The sequence below is a fragment of the Branchiostoma lanceolatum genome, chromosome 2 (assembly GCF_035083965.1).
Source record: "Branchiostoma lanceolatum isolate klBraLanc5 chromosome 2, klBraLanc5.hap2, whole genome shotgun sequence".
Taxonomy (NCBI): domain Eukaryota; kingdom Metazoa; phylum Chordata; class Leptocardii; order Amphioxiformes; family Branchiostomatidae; genus Branchiostoma; species Branchiostoma lanceolatum.
Genome location: NC_089723.1, coordinates 33,173,153 through 33,195,617, shown reverse-complemented (window position 1 = coordinate 33,195,617; position 22,465 = coordinate 33,173,153). Strand labels below are relative to the sequence as shown.

Sequence of the window (22,465 nt, the reverse complement as noted above, 5' to 3'; positions counted from 1 at the left end):
TTTCCTACAAAATAGTGGCTTCTTCCGAAAGGTGTGCGTAATCTCGCGATATACGCGCGACTCGCGAGATCTTCACTTGGTGCATGCGCTTCGGGGACTATAATTTTTCGCAAATTTTGAAAAGTCAGCCAGCATGCCTGTGTACAAAGGTGAGTTATTTAACTGTTTGAAAAATTTGTAGAAAGCTGTCTTGTCGAGTTAACTGCGAAGGAATGTAGGAACTTAACCGTGCGGAAATTTGAAGTGTTTGGCCTAGTTTTGATGCACGTTGTGTGTCGTTGTGTTGTATGGGGGAGGGGGGCATAGATTGAATGTGGAGCACAGTGTCTCACCGACTGAGAAAATGAAGATTACTCTTCAATATTTATGTCAATAATCCGCAGTAAAAGTTAGAATCATCAATTGCATGGAGGGATCAGTTTTACTTCAATGAATTAAGTAATTTATCTATTTATTTTTTTCTGTCAGTGATTATAGAGAAATCCACAGGAAAAACTCAAGTCATGTTGAGCAATAAAGTTCACTTGACTAGTCATCCTTCCTAGCGCGTTTGGACCCATAAAAACTCTTAATATCGATTCATGCTCAGTATTGTGTGTGAATGATTTGACTCCCAGATGTTTTGTCACCTGGAAAGTTCCACCCCTAGAATCTTGATTATTCAGCACCAGGTCCAGGACAGATCAACGCTTAACTGTAACAACCAGAGTCATTTTAGGCCTGGTGGCTGGTGCCAAAAAGTCCTGATGATGGGGGCTGAACTGTCAAGGTGCCGAAACGGCCCAATACTGAATGATAATTTTGGGCCCCTAGTTTACTTCATCAAATGCATAAAACATGCCCTCACTTAGATGCGTGGGTGGGGTTAAATAGAACAAAGAGTATAAAGCAATGTATCATCCGTAGCACCAGACATTGATCAAGATCTTTATCATGACTTAATGTCCTTTTTCTTCGTCAGTGAAAGTGAAGTGGCAGAAGCAGAAGTTTGACGACATTGACCTTGACACCGATGAGCCTCCAGAGGTGTTCAAGGCTCAGCTGTTCGCCCTGTCGGGGGTTCAGCCTGACAGACAGAAGGTCATGTTGAAGGGGTCCACTCTGAAGGTAGAATTCTGTTTTTGTAGCTCATTTGTGCTTAACATAACCACAAACGTACACAAGGTCCTTTTGTTTACTACTGGACACCATCTAGTAGCCTGACTGAGAGTCATCCTGTTTAGGGCCTCTTTAGACCTACGGCATTTTACAGCCGTGCAATCATCGTCGTGGGCGACGTCGCCGGCGGCGGTATTTTTTGGCCGTCTAAAGACGATCAAAACAATCGTGCGATGGTAATAAACGGGAAATCCTCGAATTGTCATGCGACCACCTCGGACCCAGTCGTACGACGTTCAGCGGGGGGCCTGTGGCTGTTTTTTTTCCCGTCTAAAGAAGAACCGTCTCCGGCGACGGAAGTGGGTGATATGCTAATAAGCCTACAGCGTGCTGTTTCCTGTCCGGGAATGAAAGTTTCTATCGTTTTCTTTGTAAATATGCATGCAGTCAGCAATGGAAACATTTTTTTCTCATCCGAAACCGGTTATTCCGGCGCGACGCCCTGCTACCAGTGGCTACTTCTCTAGTATGCCCCTATTCCTCGATCCCCGGGACATCCCCGGCGGCGGCCACGAACTCGGGTTAAATGATCCCGTCCGTCTAGTCTCTGTACCAGCCTCAATCTCTTGCTTTGTTGAGCACCGTTCTCAACGTCTCATCTACAGGGCAACAGTTGTTGCAAAGTCAGTAAAAGCTTCATCTTTTGCGTGACAAAAACAAGCGGTTCCCCCGCAATTTTGAATTTGAGCACATGAGGTCACTTTGGGTCACACGCGCACATCAATGGAATTCTGCGCCGCGGGGGTCCCGTGATATTTCCTGACCGTGTGTCTAAAGAAAACCGTCGCCCACGACGATGATCGCACGACTGTATAACATCGTAGGTCTAAAGCGCACCTTAGTTCCAGGCTCTACCTTCACCATGTATGAATGAAGATATGAGGGTAGAGCCTGGAACTAAACAGGATGACACTCAGGCTAACAATCTAGAGCCCTATCTCCATTTGGCTTAATGCGTATCGTTGACATTTACATATGACCATTATTTAGGAGTTAGTGTCTTTGACCTGTTCAACCGTTGTTTTTTTTGCAGTTGCATGTTATGTACTGGCATAGATTGCATTTTCTACCTTAGGTTCTACTTTGGATGAGTTTAAAGTGGAGGCTTCTGGTAATTTACAGTAATCGGTGTATCAAATCAATGCCAGTTTTACTACTAGTACTCTATCTCTAACATTTGACTACTGTACATGGAATTCAGAAATAATGGCATGGGCTAAGACTTAATGAATTACCAATGCACAGAATTCCATATTTCCCAACATGGTTAAACGAAGATACTAATCCTTTCGCCGTATTCTCTTCCAGGATGAGGGATGGGAGACCCTTAAAGGACTGAAGAATGTGAGTACAGCAGATTATCTAGTGTACAATAATGTGTAGGAATTGTCTAACTATGAAATGGTATAGATTCATTATGTTTGGCTTTTGAAAACCTACATAATTGCTGTTTGTTTCGTTGGATTTTTAACCAAGCTCACTTGATATGCTCTAGTCTATTCGGGTCATTGTTGTGACTGTATTTTGAGATGCTCAAATTCTAAACGCTGAATGTTAAGTGTGACCATTTGTCCTTCAGGGTGTTACCTTGATGATGATGGGCACTGCAGATGCCCTCCCACAAGAACCAGTGGAAAGGCCCAAGTTTGTAGAAGACATGTCGGAAGCTGAACTCAACAAAGCTGTAAGTTTGAAGTTATCAGTACTTTGCAAGACCTGTACATGTAAGACACACAGTTCAATATGTAGCACTCTTTCTTGCCCTCCTGTTTATCTTGAAATTGTTGTAAGTTTTGCTATACATTGATGTGTAAGGACACATAAAACATTTTGTGGCTTTCTTGTATGTCTACATGCAAAAAAGCTCAAGTCAGGACTATCTACAATACTGGTTTCAATTTTACATCAAAAGCCATTTTCCTTGTGTTTGTTTCTTTTATGTATGCAGCGTTCGAAATACCCGTCTGCAATCTGCAAATTGCATAAAGATTTTCAAAATTGCAGAAGAAAAATTAAACAATCTGCAATTTTGCAGAAGACAAAAAATCAGACTCTGGATTCAATGGCTCTCAATTCAGGACATTATATAGACTTACTAGTACTAAGCAAACTAGCGGCGCTGTAAATAAACTGAATCCCACAGCGCCGCGCGAGATGGTGGCGTTTCGGTGCGTTCCGACTGCCTGGTGCTACTTGAGGTCAGTTTTTTTTCGGGGGGTTTCGACACTTTCCGTGATAACTTCGGGGACGAATCGTGTGAGAAAATGTCAAATTCGTGCATTTCCGTCAACTCTCGCTAATCTCCGCGGTCACGATCTCGGGGTCGGCAAAACAATTCCCGGATGTTTCCAGCGTAAACATGTATGTCGCAAGCTGCGATTTCTTCAGAGCCGGAACTCGGGGCATGGGCGCGATGACAGAAGGGACGAAACTGTGGCCACTACATTAGCCCGTGGTCCTTGACGCCCAGATGGCAGCGATGAAGTTGAGAACTACTCGGATAGACATTGAGCACCGTCTTGTGTGGAAAAGGCGGAACATTTTCTCCTGTGCCGACACAGTGGGGAGGGGGGCACCCACGTGAAAAACTAACATCGCAGGGCCGTCGATCTGGAGTCTCCCCGAATGTCCGAAGTCGGAGTCCGATGTTTGAAACCGATAGCAATGTTTCAGATTTATACAAAAAACTACACAGAGGCCAAGGTTTGCGTACAGGCGTTTTATTTTGAATTTTACATTTTTTTCTCCGTTTTCGTCATGTTTTCTGTGGGCCGTGGCTGTGTCACAGGTTGTGCGATCTTATTTATTAATCATAATACGCATCAGAACACGTATTTCTCGCAAGGATATAATTCCCTTGTCCTCCTTATCAGGCAGGCTGTTGAATTTGTTTTTAATTTTGATACACATACCGAAATGATCAATGAATATTTGATTTGATTAATATTGAATAGATATACTTTTGCTGTTGCAATTTTCGCTATTAATTTGAATATTTTTCACACACATGCATGTTATTCCTCTTAAAAACTTTGCTAGTGATAATCAAAGATAGAGGGAGAGAATTAAGAATTACAGCAATGTTGCAAAGCTATAGATATAATGTAAGTAAGTAGGCATTATTAAGTTGAGAAAGTTGTGGTATGGAGGCATGTGTATTTGCAGAAAATATTTTGAAATTGCAGAAAAAAATTTTGACATTCTGCAATATTGCAGAAGACTGAAAAAAAGTATTTCTACCACTGTGTATGATTCACATTGAGTCTTCCCCATTACCTGTGTTTAAAGTCTCCTGTGTTTTGTTCCTGTACAGATGGAGCTACCAGCAGGCATGACTAACCTGGGGAACACATGTTACATGAACGCCACTGTGCAGTGTCTCAGGAATGTTCCTGAGCTCAAGGAGGTTCTCAAAAGGTTGGTTACATCAGGAAGGAACTTTTACAATAAATAATCTTTATTTCAAGGCTTGTACCAAAAGGCTTATTGCAAGGAAACGCACAAATACAATAATGTAACAGGATTTAAAAAAATGTTTAGTCTACAGATCTTACATCTCACCGATGGGCTTTAACCCATTTTTACTTGTTGTTTTATCAGTTTTACTGACATGTAGTCTGCCATGGTCAACTCGTTCATATGACTGACATTGAAGAAGGTCCAAAGTATTGAAGACACTATCTTTTTAACTTGCCCCACCATTGCAAGTCTGTCATGAACCTAGCTTGTATCTGTCCTGACCCAGAACTCTCTCTTTTCAGGTTCCAGGGAGGCTTGAGTAGTTCAGGAGACTTAACTGCAGCACAGTCTATCACTGCAGGTAATAAAATGTTATAATAAAATGTTTGACCTTCATATTATTAAAATGTTCACAAGTGGTATTTTCTTAACTGCAGTGTTCTCGTCAGGCCTTTTCAGCATAGGGTTTCTTTCTGGGACAAACCTTGTGACCCTTTATAAATCTTATAAAAAGTTCATATTTGGCTTTAGAATGAGGCTGTGACAGAGGAAAAACTCTACTTCACAAAATTTATCCCTCAAAATGCATGAAATAATGTCTCATTGGGTTATGAATTTACAAATTTTCCGGGAGAACATGCCGGACTCCCTACTCTGGTCACTCCATGCGTGACTTGCACCGTGTTAAGTTGGCCTTCTGTACCTGACCCCTATGCTGTGAAAAAATCCTGGTGAGAACATTGAACTGTATTATTCCTCTGTCTTCTACAGACTACTGGTTTGTCTTTTCATGACATCCATGTAGCACAAAGCTCTGTGACTGTCACTGTGTCACAAAAGGACTTACTTTTGTATTCCATTTTGTATTTCTGTTTGTTGTAATACATGGAATACATAAGCTAATGGCAGAGCAAAGAAGAAGACTGGGACAAGTTTCTTTTCCAAGGCCAGTTCATTATCATGAATGATATGTATTTATCCAAGCAACAGAATTTAGTTAACATGTAGAAGGTTACGGACATTCGATCTGATATGGAAATGTGCCTTTATAAAGTTTATTAGCATGTAATGACTGAGTGACATTCAGAGTGACACATCAGTAAAATTCTCATTATTTCTAAAGGTATTCCTGGCTGTTACAAGCACATCTCTCTTATGCTTATTCTTACTTCATGTACCTATCTATTGAAAGTGAAAGGAACTACAAATGATATTGTGTATTCTCTACTATATTAATTCTTACTACATTTACATGTCTGTTGAAAGTCAAAGGAATGATATAGCCTGCTTTTGTCGGCAGCATTCCGTGACCTGAATGGCAGCATGGACGGCGGCTCTGCCACCATCACGCCCATCGTACTGCTACAGGTTCTGCACATGGCCTTCCCTCACTTCGCAGAGAAGGCTGAGCAGGGCGGCTTCAGACAGCAGGTAGGGACAGACAACTGACTTCAGATGAATCTAACCCACTGCAATGTAATTGTAATGGACAGGTATTGTTTTAGCTGTATCTGCCTACCATTATCAGCAGTGCAAAACACATTACAAAAATGGGTGATTGTCTTGTCAAGACAACCTGTATACACTTCATATTTTTGTCCAAGTTGGGTTTGTGTCATTTTACCTAATCTCCAAGCAGATGTTAGGATCTGGCTCATTCTTGGGGATTACATTCTACCATCTATGTACAGGTTCCTCTTCACGCAATGAATATAATTATATACATGTTCATTTTGCCATCGTTTCAGGATGCAAATGAGTGCTGGGTTGAGATGGTCCGTATGTTACAGCAGAAACTTCCTCCTGTGGAGAGGGTAGGAACAGAGGTGAGTGTGGAGATATCTTTTCAAGAAGGAAGCCCTAACAAGTATACTCTAGGTATATTTGAAAAAACACACACAGAAACACATATAAATTCATACAGATACACATATAGATACAGATACCAAACAACATACAGGTACACATACAGATGCACATACAGAAACACATACAGAAAAAATATACAGAAACGCATGTACATACATAGACATGTACAAATACACATACAGATGACAGATGGTGCAGACATAAAACGATAATCCCATTGTTATCTAGGTGAAGTCTGTACTAAAATATTTTCTTTTACATGTATGTGTTCTCCAGCTGATTCCAGTGCCTGAGCAGGGGAAAGTGAAGAGGTTTATGGACCAGTTCTTCTCAGGAGAACTTGTCTCTACGTATCCTTGATTATCAGTTCAGCCTGTCTTTGACAGACCCTGAATCATTTCATTTGTGCTTGGATCTAGAAGAAATAAGTGTTGTGCTTTAGACAATGTAACCTGCTATCAATTCATGTTCTTCTCACATGATATGGTCAGATTCTGATGTACATGATGTTTCTATAGTCTCATTACGTATTAAGGAATCTCGTATGTCTAAGAAATGATAGCCTGAATTCAATCAAGCCTCCTGTGACCGCTCGCCGCCCTGTAACCACCTCGGGGAGGGGACAGAAATCCCCGGACAGCTGCAGTTTGTGTTATACATGTACAGGCTAAAGAAATGGATGCTGACAATTAAAGTGTTCAAAGATTTATTTTGGCCCCCCTTTCCACATTGGCCAACATTGGATTTGCATAACCCGTGATTTCAACACTGGAATATGATGCAAGACATTAAAGTAGGATTTAAAAGACAATACAACTCACAAAATGTAATACTAATAGAGGTTGTTCCTAATATATGAAATTCACTGAGTGATCTGTCAAGTAATAGTTAAAGGATGGGCGGGGCGAGTTTATGTGGATTTGGTGTTAGTGCATGGGCATCTCCAACTTAGTCAATTTAGTCGTTGGTTAGTCCACCCCTGGTACCTAAGGGACCTTACTATGTGGATATAATCACAAGAAATACACGCTCCTGATTGGCTGAGGCAAGAGGGTCATGTTTTAAATGGTTGTTTAGTCGCTCAGCGGTCACTCAGCAGTCGCCGTCTCGCGTGGAAAGCAGTATTACATGTACTAAAAATCTATGCTTTTAGACATTAACTAAGGGAGCAAGTTCTTCTTGAAATGTTTGGGAATTTCTTAACTCCAGCATCACCAGTATGAAGTGCGTGGAATCTGAGGAGGAAGAGGAAAAGACATCTTCTGAAACTTTCTTTCAACTTAGCTGTTTCATCTCACAAGGTACTAATATTTTTGCATGCATTACAGAAAAAAGAGGTGATAATTGCAGTTGGAGATATATTAACACTTTGAGAAAGTAGTTTATGCATGGATTTCACACTGTAAATGTATTTCACCTGGTCATTTGTAATGTGAATGTTTCACACATATATAGTTTTTGGTAATGGATGTATAACTTTCTAAACTACCCTCACAGCCACAATGAGAACTTTTTTCTAATGAATACTAGTATTTCATGCCCGTTCTTGTGCTACCAGTGTGCACCGATTTTGTTTCATTCTCTATATTTCTCTTTGCAGATGTTAAATACATGCAACTAGGACTTCAATCTGTAAGTTTTACATATGTGTACCTAAAAGCTTGTTATTCCTGTTTATCAATCTTTTTTATTTCTCAATATTTTTATATAGAATTGTTAATTAGGTATCAGAAGGCATATAGGACCATCCCTTTAGCATATATTTTTGTCACTTATTCTTTTAGTATTGTATGTTTTGTAATATTCATTATATTACTGAATAGCACATTTCAATAAAGAGCATACCACTTTCAGTTTGTCTATCATCTCACATGTCTTGTCTCTTCACAGCGACTTGAAGAAATCATCACAAAACAGTCCCCTTCCCTCGGTAGGGATGCTCAATACAAGAAAACAGTAAGTTCTACACACAGCTGTCTTATCATGGAGATGAACTTTTTTTTATCTTTTGAATACTAAGAACCATCTGAAACTTACATTTTATTTCAGTTTCTTTGAGAGAGTTCTACGAATGCAAGCTTACGGTTGAATTATATTTTCAGTCCAAAGTGCGCCGTCTGCCAGCCTACCTTACAATCCAGATGGTTAGGTTCTTCTACAAGGAGAAGGAAAATGTGAATGCTAAGATCTTAAAGGTGAGGAGAACTTTCTTTTACAGAAGTCAGCAGTCAAAAAGGTTGGCCCCAGGCCCTGATTACACAAAACAAAAGTTACTCAAGCAACAGGATAGATTTTGTAAATGGTCAGACATTTCAGATATATGTAGTATAATGTACTTGTAGCATCCACTATCTGAGAAAAATCTAAAGTCCGAGAGGTATTAAACCAAAAGTATGAATTGATATGTAAAGGAGGTGAAGACAATTCAGTTCAGAAGCTAGTTCAATATAAGACAAAGTCAAAACAGGATTACTCTGATTAGTTTAGATATGACACTCCATATGATTCTTGAACTCACACATGTGTACTTTTTCTGGCCTCCCAGGACGTGAAGTTCCCCATGAGTCTTGACCTGTTCGACATGTGCACAGCTGACCTGCAGACCAAGTTGGAGCCCGTCAGGTCAAAGTTCAAAGAGGAGGAAGACAGGAAGGTTGAAGAGGCCCAGAAGGTAGAAGATTGTTTCGTGCAGTTTTACAAATAACCTTTTGCTTAGATGGAACACTCAGTGTACTCAAGTTGACTACTGTCTATCATTATGTTACAGTATCATTCTAAAGTTCTATATGAGGTCTGACTTAACTTACAATTTCTTGCTCTGAGATTTGAGAGGCACTTTTCTGTAAAAACAAAGGAATTATTTGTGCTAGATATACATATTTTGTTTCACAAGATCGGCTGTCTTCAGTGTATTTTTTTAGTGCATGTACTTAAATCTCTTTTGACTGCATTGTTTAGTGTTTGTTCCGTCATCAACTTTTTCTTCTTTTCTCTCCAGGCTAAGGAAGCAGGAAAGAAGGTTGTGCAAAACAAAAATGTTCAGTATGAGCCTTACGACTTCCCTGATGGTAAATACTCCTGACTGGAATTTTTTTATTTGACATTAGAGTAAATGGGTCAGAAACTACTCCTTTTACTGTGAATGAAAACACTTTTTTTTATTTGCAGAATCTAGATGAGATAAATCTTCTTCAATCCTCCATATACTAGTAGTGATCAGAGCTTGTCACATCTCTTGCAATTGGGCGAAAAGTACCACCAAAGATGGCATGCTAGTACCTATGTTACAATACAGGCTTATAAGAAGGGAGAACCAACTGGAGCCTCGTTTTGGTGCATGACCTCGAGCTGGCCCTAGGAAATTCCAAATGGCCACTGTAATTGGCAGTAGGTCTATTCCACGTCCTGAGGCTATGGCTTTATCCAAAAATGATATATCCTTGTTAAGAATAAATGTCAAGAAAAATAACAGCAACATCTACTTCTAAAGGCAAAGTGTATACTACATGACCATGTGTATAACATTCTGATGCATTTCTCTGACATCCCGGACCTTTCTCCACAGACATCGGCTCCAACAACAGTGGTTACTACACCCTGCAGGCGGTTCTGACCCACCAGGGTCGGTCAAGCTCCTCCGGTCACTACGTGGGCTGGATCAGGAGAGAAGGTCAGTGCTTCACAATTGAAAAGATGATATGATGACAGTTGAAGAATGTTATTCAAAAGTAGTATAAAGACAATTTTTGGAGATTGAAAACCTCTATTGACTGACTAGCAATACAATTTTCAAGTAAAGAATTGGTCAGAATAATCAGAGCTGCACTTTTACAATTAACAAGCTAGAATTTCAATCAATGACTAATCAATGAAGGTACATGTAATTACAATGGAGCTTTGGTTGTGGAGAGGAGCTGACAAGCAGTATTTTCAAATTGATGTGAATGAGCAAACCACAAGCCTTAGGCATACCTCGAGCAGTGTTCTTCTTAACTTGTGGATACTGTGTTTCACCTTTCTGGGCTGCTTGTGAAAGATAACTATTTCAATTTGACTAATACCTTTTTCCTGAATGGTGATGTATACAGATGACTGGATCAAGTGCGATGATGACAAGGTGTATGCTGTAACTGAAGAGGATGTGTTGAAGCTGTCTGGAGGAGGAGACTGGCACTGTGCGTACGTTCTTCTGTACGGGCCACGTCGACTAGAGGTGCCTCCACCGGAGAAGATGGAGACTTAGATTTCTGTGGCTTCTCTGTCTTGTCTTCAATGTGAAAAAATTATTAATAAGTCAAACCAAAATGAATGATAAGCTGCATTGTGCTCATGTTGTCCTCTTTACTATACTGTAAAAAAACATGATACACCATAAGGGTTTGAACTATGTGGCCATGTCACCTGAAGTTGTAAGAACTGTCGGTAATAAGGTTTCAGCCTTGCTTCAAAATATACACTACTTCAAGTTCAACTGCGATAACGTAAGAAACAATAATGAGTCGGTTTAGTAAAGATTCTTCTGTGATTCTGGTCCGTAAACTAAAATGCAGGGTGCAGCTGGACATGCAAATTTTTCTTTGTATAATAGAAGTATACAGCATTGCTACTGATATTTAGTTGAAAGGATAAGAAATGTCAAACAAACATTTTCACAGTGTGAGCGGCTAACCCAATATCACTACCTTCAGTGAATCAGGAATGCTACACAAAGTGTATGTATAGATATGTAGTTACTAAAGCCCTGTGCCATCAGTAGAGCTATACCAGTTGGCAAGTTGTTCGAATGATGCATAGTCTACTTCCTCAGCAGGGTAGGAATTTGTTCTGGCTGCTAAGCAGACAGCATCTTCTTTTCAACGCTACATTGTATAGCTCATTGTGGGATACTCAACGTACTTGACCTGCTTTTTAAAACAGGATGCCATGTTCTGCAGCACTGTGCACATCTTTCCTATCAGATTGCCTGTGACACTGAATTACATGTGACACTGAATTGATTCCAGAAAGAAATGTTCCTCATGTCACCACATACTACAGCACTGCTTAACCAACCTCGTTAAAACCTTCTGTAACTGCTGATAAAGAGAACTGTACCATGTTGAAACATCTTGTAAGATTGTTGTGCAACGAGCTATGTTTGGTGCTGTCACATTCGTTGTAGGTCATTGTATGATTTTGTACGATGACTGTGCGACAAATGTAACCAGACCCTTAGTGCTAACCGCTACTACGATCTACTGTATTGAACGGCTTGTTCTATTTGTCTGGTGCAAGCAGCACCAATAGCTGTCATAGGAGTTGTTTGGAACAGAATTAAAAACATCCACCATATACAAATGTACTCCTTGCATGGTCAAGTAAACTGTTATCTTTTGTGTTAGCAAACCAGGTACATGTACCTCCATCTACCATTGTACTGACACAACTTAAAATCAAATCACTAGTCCAAACATTCCAGTAGTTTTTGTCAAATATTTTTAATATTGGCTTATCATAATGGCAAAAAGCAGGTTTAGAAGGTCAGATACTAAATAGTTGTATACAAAAAGGTGTTATCACATAAAACTATTCAGAGTTTCAGACATTCTAAAATTTCACTGTCTTGCTATCAGCAAGAAAATTTCGGTTTAAATCATCCGTGCTTTCAACCTATTCCTACCGTCCTTTCAATACAGGAACTACATGTACTAGTCATTCAATGCAACAGGAAAATTGTGCAGATATCAATTACTACATATATATATCTGCATTGTCATCACTACTGATTTTGCTACAGAATCTGACTTCATTATCAAATGAATTTATACAGCTGAAATATACAGTCATATGATTAAAACAATATACATCTTCAATACAATTTGTAAGTACCTTCAAGCAGGTTATTCATTGCAAATTATAAAGAATATAAAATCTGTTGCTGTCAGATTACTTTGCACCTGCTTTCAGAATTACACTCACTGCAACACTTTTTTTTATCTTATGCTATCTTTCTTATATACAGTACAATATCATGGACTGACTACCACAAAAGGCTTACCATAAGCTTGAGTATGTACACTTATGTAGTATATATAGTTAATTTAATTAGAAATCCACTGTAAGTCTTGTTCGTAGTTTTAAAAAAAGGTGAATGCACTGTAAGAGAAGTTAACACTCCTTTACTAGTTCTAATAATAGTAGTAGTGTGAGAATTTGCTCACTGGGAAAGCATATAAGTGTACCATTTTAGGTGTCTCATCCATTGTTCCCCGTCTTGTACAGTTTTTATCAATCTTTCCTCGACCTGAAACATCTCTTCATGTTTTCAAATGCAACAGTGGAAACAAATGGTACAAAACAAACACAATCTGATTCTCTTGTGGTGAAATTCGTACCACATAAGAGATTGACATCAACATGTGTCCACGTCTTGCTTTACCCATCCTTCTCATGATCTTAAATCAAAGCATTCTTGAACTTTGCATCAGAAAAGAGAAGGCTACACTTTTCCCCTCACTTTTTCGGCATGGACTTCTCAGCATATTCTAGAGTCCTCAGCAGTGACTCCAGTCGTTTCCTGATTTTCTTCTGGTCCTCCGCTGCGCACTCTATAACCAGGGCCTGGAATTTCAGGTCTATGGGTCCCGTCGTGTCTGGACAGCAGGCATTATAGTAGAGGAGAAGGGTGTCATAGCTTGACCGCATGTCATCCCGGATTTTCTCGGAGATCTCGTCGAGGACGGTGTTGACCCTCTGGAGCGCGTCCTCCTGCTGCTGGTTGCGGACAGTATTGACACAGACGTCGACTGTGAGGCAGCGACACACCAGACGCTCGGCTGTGATCTGAATTTCTTCTCTTTCACCTGGAAAAGATAAATGATAGAATGTACAGCTTTGTAGTGAAATATGTGCAACTATTCACCCTTGGCATTATAAAGTAGAGTGGATTCACTCTACTTTATATTCAACTCCGGCACTGTTAGAAACGTTTTAAACACACAATTTGGCACATCATCCGCCAAGGCACTCCAATGAAATGTGGCTCTGCCACTGGTCACCAGGAACAGCTTAGCCTGGATGCCAAACTGTTTCCAGAGCCTAGACAGCAGGCAAGCTTCTCAGCTCCAGGGCCAACATACCCCAAAGGAAATTTTATCACAGCCCCCCTGAGTTAGTGGTAAAATTTGATAGGGGGTATGTTGGTCCTAGAGCTAAAGAGCTGGCTTGTGTGGGCCTTGGATACAGTCTGGCATCCAGACTAGGAACTGCTTAGAGAATGTTTTGACTTTTGTTTTATTTGTTGGTATCCCATTCAAGGTTTAAGATATATGTGGAAGTGTACATCAGTGATGTTAGAACAGGACAGACTGCCCTAGCAGCTACAGTACTGACCAGGGCTGCAGTACTGCAGGTCCTTGCTATTCTGTAGTGTGTGGAGAGCCTCCAGCATACTGGACTTCTCCAGCTCCAGCGCAGAGGCCTGCTCCCTCAGGACCTCCACTCTCTTCTCTATCTGGTCCAGCATCTCAATCAACCTGGGGTGCAAACAAACATGTACCACACTTGTTAGGAATATCGATTCTCCGTCTGGCTACATTTCTGTGTAAATAGTTCTTCATCATCATCATCATCAATATAATCATTATAAATCTATCATCAATTCACCATGTTCTGCAGATGTGTACATGAATTTCAGCACGGTATAGGGACATACTGGTTTCGATGTAAAATTCACCCTCCCAGCGAACTGCATAATTTCTATTTCACGTTATCAAATAAATCATGGCAATAATCCAATTCGTAGATTGGAGTGCTGTACGCATGAGCAGTGTCAAAGGTGAAGGGCCCTGTTTTGTAAACAGTTCCCCTCTGGACAATGCCTCGACTTGCATAACAACGTCCAGACGGGTTTTGTTTACGTCTCAGGGGCGTTCACCTTTGACACTGCACATGCGTACTCGAATCTACGAATGGGCTTGTAATAGAAGGACAGACAAGTCCCTAGATATTATCAAGGACATTAATAAATATATATAGCCTATATTTTGCGGTCTAAACTGGAACAGTCCTACCTGACCGAAAATTCTACTCTACTCTATATAATATCCTTGGGGGTCCCGTGCTCGAGGAGGTGCCTCGAACACGTTAAACAGCCTCATTACCCTACACATTGGGTACCTGCCTGTGGCACTGGCTGCAAATACACCTGATATTATTATTATTATTATATTATACATGTAACGTTAACTGGTCACATTCAGAAGTAGACAAAATGCAATGTTGACCCAAGCCCTGGCCATTGTTAGATATAGAATTTGTATGCAAGATGTAACGCGCCATGTTTTTGACTTAGAACGCCTTAGAACATACAACTTATAAGTGGAGAAAGTAGAAATATGATAGGGAGCGGCCGATCCCATAAAACCATTTCTTCCTACCTGCCCGAGTGCTGTGCCATGCTCTCTGTACGTGTGAACATTCCTCGCTTGTCTTCTGCTGTCATTTCCGTCATATTTTGGTCCCCCATGGCCCCTGCCCTTCCAGCACCGCCAAAACAAAACAGTTTCGGTCCAATTTTGGCACTTCAACCTCCCAGAAAATTCTAAGAGTAAGAGTAACGTTACGATCAGGTTCAGACTAATCTACTCAATTTAGGGGGGAAGGGCTGTGAAAAGCATTAAGTTAACGTTATATATCCAATTTGAATACGCTTTTTACCAAATATGAATAGAGGGTAGTATATATATGTATTGATTGTGTACGTTTAAATAATTTATTTCCAGTTTATATATCTTAACAGAAAGTTAATTTGAAATGGATTAGAGCGATATGTCTACTCTAATAATGAAATGGCCCGTCTTGTTCTCGCGAGACTGTGATTTGACCTTCTTGGTCGCGAGATTTCGCGTGAGTTGTTTCTTGTCCGCCATATTTGTCCTTGGGCGAGTGGGTGTTTCTTCTTGGTCTGGTGAAAAATCTTGTAAGTATGAGGAATTAAGTCCCAAATAACACCCGTTATAAACCCGTAAGATGTAGAATAACACTGTGTCTTTGTAATGCGCGTCTATTGGTGCTCGTAATTTAGCAAGCGTTGATGAAATAGCTCGGTAGAACTGCAGAAAAATTATGTTACGTTTTTTTGTGCGTCCCAACGTACGTCTGTCAACATACTACACATGTACAGTGTACATGATATTTTCTGCTGTTCACAATGTTGTTTGTCAAACTCAACACAGTTCCACCATGCCGCTGCTAAACCTGGGCCACAAATGGGACTACTGGATGCTGTCTGGTGCCAGTAGTGATGACAATGGGCAGACTCACAAGTGTTTCCATTTTGAGAAGGTTAGTCAAATAATTTTTTTTCTCATCATACTTTGAAAGTGCAGTACATTATCTGTTCATTGTTTTGCATAATATAATGTGTGTAATACCGATCTGTCTCGATCAACTGTCGATGCACAATGTCATTCCGTTTTGTTATGTTTCAGTTTCACATAGAAAGCTATTAAGCAGTTCAATGTTAATACTGCTATTACAAGGATACTTACACCAAGGAGGTTTAATAAATTAACCTCCTTGCTTACAGTTACACAAAGAAAAAACACTACACAGAGATTACTAGTTCCATGTAAATATTCAAGAATATAAATTTTATCTGACAGTTTTAGATTTGATCTCTCTTGCTTAGCTTTGTACATGTATTTGTATACTACATTTGGACCCACTGAGTCTGACAAGGAAATCTGTTGAAGCCTTTTTAACTTAAAACCTTTTTTTCCCACCATAGGAATTTATCGAGTGTGCCAGTGGGATCGGGAAGACGCGCGCCATCAGAGAGTGCAAACCAGAGTACATGGACTTCTTGGAATGCATCCACATGATCAAGCAGGTTGGCCATAGTGAAATGATTTTTGTATGAGTAAAATTTGTTATGATAAAGTTGGTGTCAAATTTTGATATTCATCAGGGAAAAGTGGATTTCTGCTAGAAGACAAAAAGGATCTATGAAAAAAAAACACATTCACTTAACACACAGAAGGTTTGTTTTGACCAAGACTGCAGTGACAAAGATGTCGGGGTTTATTAATGAATGTCGTTTTACCTCTAGCGAGTTTAAGTTTGGAAGTGATTGGTCTTTATTGATCTTGAAGAAGGCGACAGTAGTCATTGAAAATTTGTTCCGTGAATAGAATTGTTGGAAGAAAGTTTAGCATTGTACTATGATTACTACCAACATACTTGTAGATGAGCTTCCATGATAATGTAGTTTTATGTTCAGCCACCACATTGGTTAAATGGCATTAATGCCCAAAAATGTGCTTTTCTATTTTTGTTCCTCAGAGAGAACGACTGAGGATCGTCCGGGAAAGGAGGGATAAACTGATCAAGGAGGGCAAATACACACCACCAGAGTACGCTCGGGAAACACTACCACAGTGAACAGAAGAAACATCAACATATCTAGACAAACATAGCTGGTACATATACCTAACATAGAGTTTTCAGTGATGTGAACCTGTATGTCCATTTTAGTTGACCAGACTGCACTAGAACAAAACAAAAACTCCAGCTGTACATCATTTTAGCACAAATTATGTGAACTTTGACCAGTATCATTTGTCATACAAAGAGTCATTTTAAGATCTGTTCACTGACTACATAAGAGAAGTCTATTCCTGAACATGATAAATGTAAATCAGATGGGATTTCATAGGGATGCTTTTGTTGTTATTTGTCAATATTGTCAATATCTGACAGCTTCTTGTTCCCTATGGAATCTAGAATTGTCAAGTAATGCCACACTTCATCAGTTACTTGTGTAACACTCTAGATCTATAAGGTCATGCTAGATTCAAGTAAAGATGGTAAAAATGAGATGCAAGAATGATCTTGACTTCTTGTATATTGTGGTTTTAGGAATTGCAATATAACTGGTGTTCACAGATAAGTGGCATCATACATACTCTTCTTCCCATTGATAACACACACAACTTCAAGAAGTTTTAACAATTTGTGGAACTAACAGTAACATTTGTTGAACATATATGGTAACAAAAAATGCAACACCTTCATTATCGTGCATTGGGAGATAAAGTAACACTGTTTCATGTCTAGCATGGCATGTAACACACAAACTAGCACAAAACATCTCTCTCTCAGGATACATGCCAGTGTTGGTACACTGCTAGGGAGCACTGTGATCTTGTCAATGCAACACAGCCCCCAAAATAGATAAAGAAGCTTTGTTTTCTCTAAGATTGTCTTATTCAACCAAGGAAGTTTTTCTTCATCATCACTATTAACTCTTGGTTCAATGGTATTATTTATATCTGAACATGTGTAATCAAGGTATAGATAGATTTCATTGACTACGAAACCCCCAGAAATACCCTCCACCCCAGCTGTGGTGGTATGGTGACCTCTGACATAGGCATGACTAATCTTCAAACAGATGTAGGGTCTAGCTCAGTGTTCTACTCATGCTTTTGTGCCATTTTGTCTAGTGGATCGCGTTTAACGTTTAGCTCTTCGGCTCCGAAAAAGGCAGGCCTCCAGAAAGACAAATTGAATGCCCCCAAAACACTGGAACGGACCCCACATCTGCTTGGAGATTAATCATGGCCGATGAAGATCACTGGGATCCTACATTTTAGCTCGAGGAGGAAACTGCGGTAACCAATGACTTTTACAAGAAGGTGGCCCTATGTACAATACTGTGCAGATTCAATATTGGTCTAGCTTATATAGGTCTAGTTGTTTTCCACAGTTATTTGAAGAATATTGCACAGTTTGAAACAGACTACCTTACCCCCCGCACAACGTTAGTTGACTAGTCCTGGTCCCACGAAGGTGCCAACTCCCCAAATTTGGACCGCTATGTCTGCCCCTTCAGGAGGTCAACTTCACACTGGGGTGTGGGCGCTTCTAGCCAAACAGGGGACCGTCCAATGTTCGTAAACTTTGGGTCTTGAAACTCAAGGGAAACAGTTCAGAACATATCACTACTTTCCCCCCAGTCGACGCCGTAACATTTTTCTTGGAACCATGGAAAAAAACAATATCGACTAAGTTTGAAAAACAGTACGATGTGAGTTACCAATTATCGAAATGATTTACAAAATGACATATGTTCCAGCAACAGCTAATTTAGTTGCAAAACAAAAGATGAAGAAGCGAACATTTGGAGTTCTTCGACAGGCAAGGACGTATATTAAATACAATGTCGTTGCCCACGGTAAGATTTTGTCAGTTTGGGCCTCTACTGGATTTCTCATATGATTTAAAGCCATGATCAGAAATGCTCTATACTCGTCGCAATGCCTATCGTCGACTCTTTCTAAACTTGCATTTATATGTATAGAAATGTATGCGCGGTTGCGCGGAAATATCAAAGACTGAAGTTGTATCGGCTGATCTATGTTTGAAACCTCCTTGGTGAAAGAAACTTGGCAGGGTCCCCCATAAACTCCTTCGTGAATGAATCTACTCCTTGGTGAAAGTGAAAGGATAAGGGCGTTCCCTGTCGGAGTTCCTTCCTCGCTTCTCAGCACCCCTCACGGGTACAGACGCGGTTCTCCCCCTGGGTCTGCCTGTCCTCATCACGTCTGCGGATCACATTGTACACATTGGGCGCGTCCCTCTCCACTCCGCCTCACCCTCCATCACTGGTCTAGCCCGAAAGCCAGCTCGCCTGCTCCTGTGACCTTTCTTTACTTTTACTCCATTACGACGATCCCATCTTCACTATGTCGCGCGAGTGGAACCACGGCTTACTCGGGTGCTTCGACAACATCGGGCTGTGTCTCATCACGTACCTGGCGCCCTGCTACACCGCCGGCAAGAACGCCGAGGCGGTGGGCGAGGACTGTCTGGTCTGCGGGGTCCTAACTCTGGTGCCTCTCGTGGGAGCCTGGTTCAGGGCACAGGTAAATTTAAAGTGCACAAAAACTTATTACTGTATACTTAATACCCAATAACTTACTGGAGTAAGACGTAACAGGACTTCTATAGATGTGCAGTTTGACGCGGCAAGGGCGTTGCTTCTGCAAGTACAAAATGAGTTGTGAAGTGTTTTTCTCCATCCTTGTTGTTGTTTCTCTTCATCCATCATTAGAAGTTCGTCTACAGCGAAAACCGTAGCTCATACGGGGCACTTGTATTCTGTAACTGTTTCATCTTTGTCTCAACAACTACACGATAGTCCCGTGTCGCTATCGTTGACTTTGGGGTGGAATCTCCATGCAATTTTACATGGGGCTGTCAAACGGTTCATGTAAACCTAGGGATTGGCCATTAATGTTCTCATTGTGTGTGAAGTTTTGTTGTAAGAGTCAATGTTTCATTGAGAATAGTCTGTATCTATAAGATGAAATTGTTGGTTTCACTGTAAATTATTGAACTGTCTGCAAAAACGAAAAACGAACTTTCTTGCTAAAAATCTGGCCCAAACTTCCACCCTATCCGTCATCTGGACCACCCCTGTCTGAAAACAGGCCCCCATATTGAAATGGAAACCACGCGGAGGAGGCTTGTTGACTCAGAAAAGTTCAGGGTCAGCGTTTACAGAATGTGATCACCCCCATCAGAATTCTTCGCCACTAGTCAAAGCTGTTTGATACAGGATTAAGTCCCCTGCCTTCGTACTGCTTCCGACTGGTCGTACAATGAACCCTTCTTCAAGGGCGTGGCGACTGAGAGAGTTGTCTATTCGTGTGCCAGAGTATTTTCGGGGCTTACAGGCGCTGTCCTGAGCAGGCAGGGTTTCCTTGGCCGCTTGTTGAGTCTTGAGACATCCGACAAGGTGGCCTGAAAGATCTGGCAAAAGACACTGCACACAGTATACCGCTCCGTAGTTTCCGTCACAACATCTACTTGGAGATTAACTGGGAGGCATGGAGCACCCCGGGGATCCTGTTTCTTCAGCTGTTGTATTGGTCCTGGACAGAGACAGGAAAGATCAATTTTCCCTAGGCCCTCAACATTTTCCGCCCAATCCACAACCCAAACCACAGTCCTATGCTCTTCAAAAAGTCACTAAAACGTGCATCGGCATCAAACCTTCAGCTGATAAAATTTCATGGTGACATGATATATAATGTGGCTATGTTGTGTTTACTATCGCTGCAGCCAACCGATGATGATGATCATTATTTTACCCAGTCAGTACATGTACTTCAATATGTTCAATCAGATATTTGAAGGGTTTTCTGGATCCCCTGTTTTTCTAACAACTGCATAGGTGGAGGTGTGAAATGAAAAAGGTGTGATTGTCAACAGACCCCGCTGTTTATAACAGCTTCCTGCTACTTAGCACAAGGAAGTCGAGGAAAATCTCTTGAGTCCGGCAGGATGGGGACATCTGGTTCCCGTTATAAGTCGTTTCCGCCTCGAAGTGTAGTGAGGGCGTTGAAGGGGTTTTGTGCGAAACTGAATCACGAGAAAATATCTCCGAATTGTACACCGAACCTCCTGGCTGTTGTTGCGCTAACATAAGTACCATAAGAATGTGTGTATGATGCAATGTTGATAAATCAGATTGGGCTGCCTGCCAGAAAAGAAGGACTTGTGAGAAGAAGGTCACAATTCTGAATTCTCCCAATCAACCTCTGCTTGGAGAGGCCAACGGGGTTGGTGCCCTTATGTACAATAACTACAACCTAGCCTGAACTCAATCAAGCTCCTGTAACGGCTTGTCGCCCTGTAACCGCATAGCCTCCTCGGGGAGGGGACAGAAATCCCCGGACAGCTGGAGTTTACGTTATACAGACTAACTACATTGTGTACAACCTAAAATTATGAAGAGATAAACAGTGATCTCTAACTCAAAAATTTTCGACTGACTGACTCACTCAGCCTTCTTCAGCTGTCTTTCCCAATCGCTGTGGACACGTGATTACTTTCTTTACGTGTGACGTCAGTAATTGGTCAAACGTCTTCGGAAGTCGATATCGCCCCCCGTCCCGGTTGAGAGAACAGTTGAGTTGGAGAACAGTTCATCTCTCCATAATGTATTTTACCAACTCATGTGAACTTTCATGCTAAGCACACGACCTTCTTTTTCTAATTCTGCAGATTCGAGGCAAGATTCGAGAACAGAAGAGCATCGAGGGCTCGCTGGTGACAGACCTGTTACTACACCTGTGCTGTCCGTGCTGTGCGCTTGCGCAGGAGGGTCAAGAGGTCGGCACGGACATACCCACAGTCTCCATGGTCAGGGAGTGATGACGTGAGGATGACGTTACAAGAAGGAAGAAGTCACTAAAACGCCATCCTGGAACTGCCTTTTTTTCTTACAATCCATTTCGTGTATGTTTTTCTAAGGTTTCATATGGTAAAACACAAGATCAATTTGTATCCCTGTGTGTATGACACTTTTCGCCTTTTTGATTTGATTTGATTTATTTGACTGTAAAAAAGTACAGCCAGGGCTACCCAATTAGCCGAAGGCTATCACAAAGTGTTAGCCCTTTCTCCACTCAACTTCCCCTAAGTGATAACTTCCATCTGAAAACTGTCAAAATTAAAATGTAACGTTACAGATTATACGTTGTATTGTTGTGGTGAATATCTTTAAGGTCTCCAGTGACATTTCCTTCGTTTAGTTGGTATCTGTTCCGGAGTGAAGTAACGTAACTCCACCATTGGTATTTTGATATGTCGAGGAAACAAACTATCCTATCCCGACCACGCCCATGCCTTTGCACTGATATAGTATGTTGCACTTGCATTCCGCCAGGAGGCGTGACATATTGGACCATGTTACATATAACGTTATACGTAGAAGAATCTGTCATGTATTTCTATTAGACGTGATACAAGATAATGTGGCAGAGCTATTTTGCTTATGTCAGCAGGTGCTTGTAGATTGTAATAGGGTACTAGAAATAGTCGTGTATTTAATTACGCAGACATTTACCAATAGGGTAGTGCGATTGGAAAGTTACCGTAGGAGATGGTTCTTACCACCATACAATTTACAAAGTGTTTTAGCCACATG

General features: G+C 40.9%; 4 protein-coding genes across 4 annotated transcripts; 3 read left to right on the top strand and 1 right to left on the bottom strand.

Moving 5' to 3' along the window:
* Positions 1-17: 17 nt before the first annotated feature.
* On the top strand, positions 18-11,827 carry LOC136428706 (ubiquitin carboxyl-terminal hydrolase 14-like). Its single transcript, XM_066418421.1, has 17 exons — positions 18-149; positions 962-1,107; positions 2,467-2,502; positions 2,738-2,842; positions 4,472-4,575; positions 4,920-4,978; positions 5,918-6,048; positions 6,366-6,443; positions 6,763-6,836; positions 7,705-7,787; positions 8,087-8,118; positions 8,377-8,442; positions 8,589-8,681; positions 9,032-9,157; positions 9,485-9,554; positions 10,052-10,156; positions 10,575-11,827. The coding sequence occupies exons 1-17, from the start codon at positions 134-136 to the stop codon at positions 10,727-10,729; spliced, it is 1,479 nt and encodes a 492-aa protein (XP_066274518.1). The 5' UTR covers positions 18-133; the 3' UTR covers positions 10,730-11,827.
* A 117-nt stretch (positions 11,828-11,944) lies between these two features.
* Positions 11,945-15,114, bottom strand: LOC136428710 (BAG family molecular chaperone regulator 2-like). Its single transcript, XM_066418427.1, has 3 exons — positions 14,904-15,114; positions 13,858-14,000; positions 11,945-13,328 (listed from the first exon to the last, which is right to left on the bottom strand). Exons 1-3 carry the CDS (start codon positions 14,990-14,992, stop codon positions 12,979-12,981), a joined length of 582 nt encoding a protein of 193 aa, XP_066274524.1. The 5' UTR covers positions 14,993-15,114; the 3' UTR covers positions 11,945-12,978.
* A 207-nt stretch (positions 15,115-15,321) lies between these two features.
* On the top strand, positions 15,322-17,343 carry LOC136428714 (NADH dehydrogenase [ubiquinone] iron-sulfur protein 5-like). The gene is made up of 4 exons (XM_066418431.1): positions 15,322-15,445; positions 15,702-15,810; positions 16,256-16,357; positions 16,810-17,343. Exons 2-4 carry the CDS (start codon positions 15,709-15,711, stop codon positions 16,906-16,908), a joined length of 303 nt encoding a protein of 100 aa, XP_066274528.1. The 5' UTR covers positions 15,322-15,445; positions 15,702-15,708; the 3' UTR covers positions 16,909-17,343.
* Positions 17,344-19,026: 1,683 nt separating this feature from the next.
* Positions 19,027-22,011, top strand: LOC136428713 (uncharacterized). Its single transcript, XM_066418430.1, has 2 exons — positions 19,027-19,394; positions 21,541-22,011. The coding sequence occupies exons 1-2, from the start codon at positions 19,215-19,217 to the stop codon at positions 21,688-21,690; spliced, it is 330 nt and encodes a 109-aa protein (XP_066274527.1). The 5' UTR covers positions 19,027-19,214; the 3' UTR covers positions 21,691-22,011.
* The last annotated feature ends 454 nt before the right edge of the window (positions 22,012-22,465 follow it).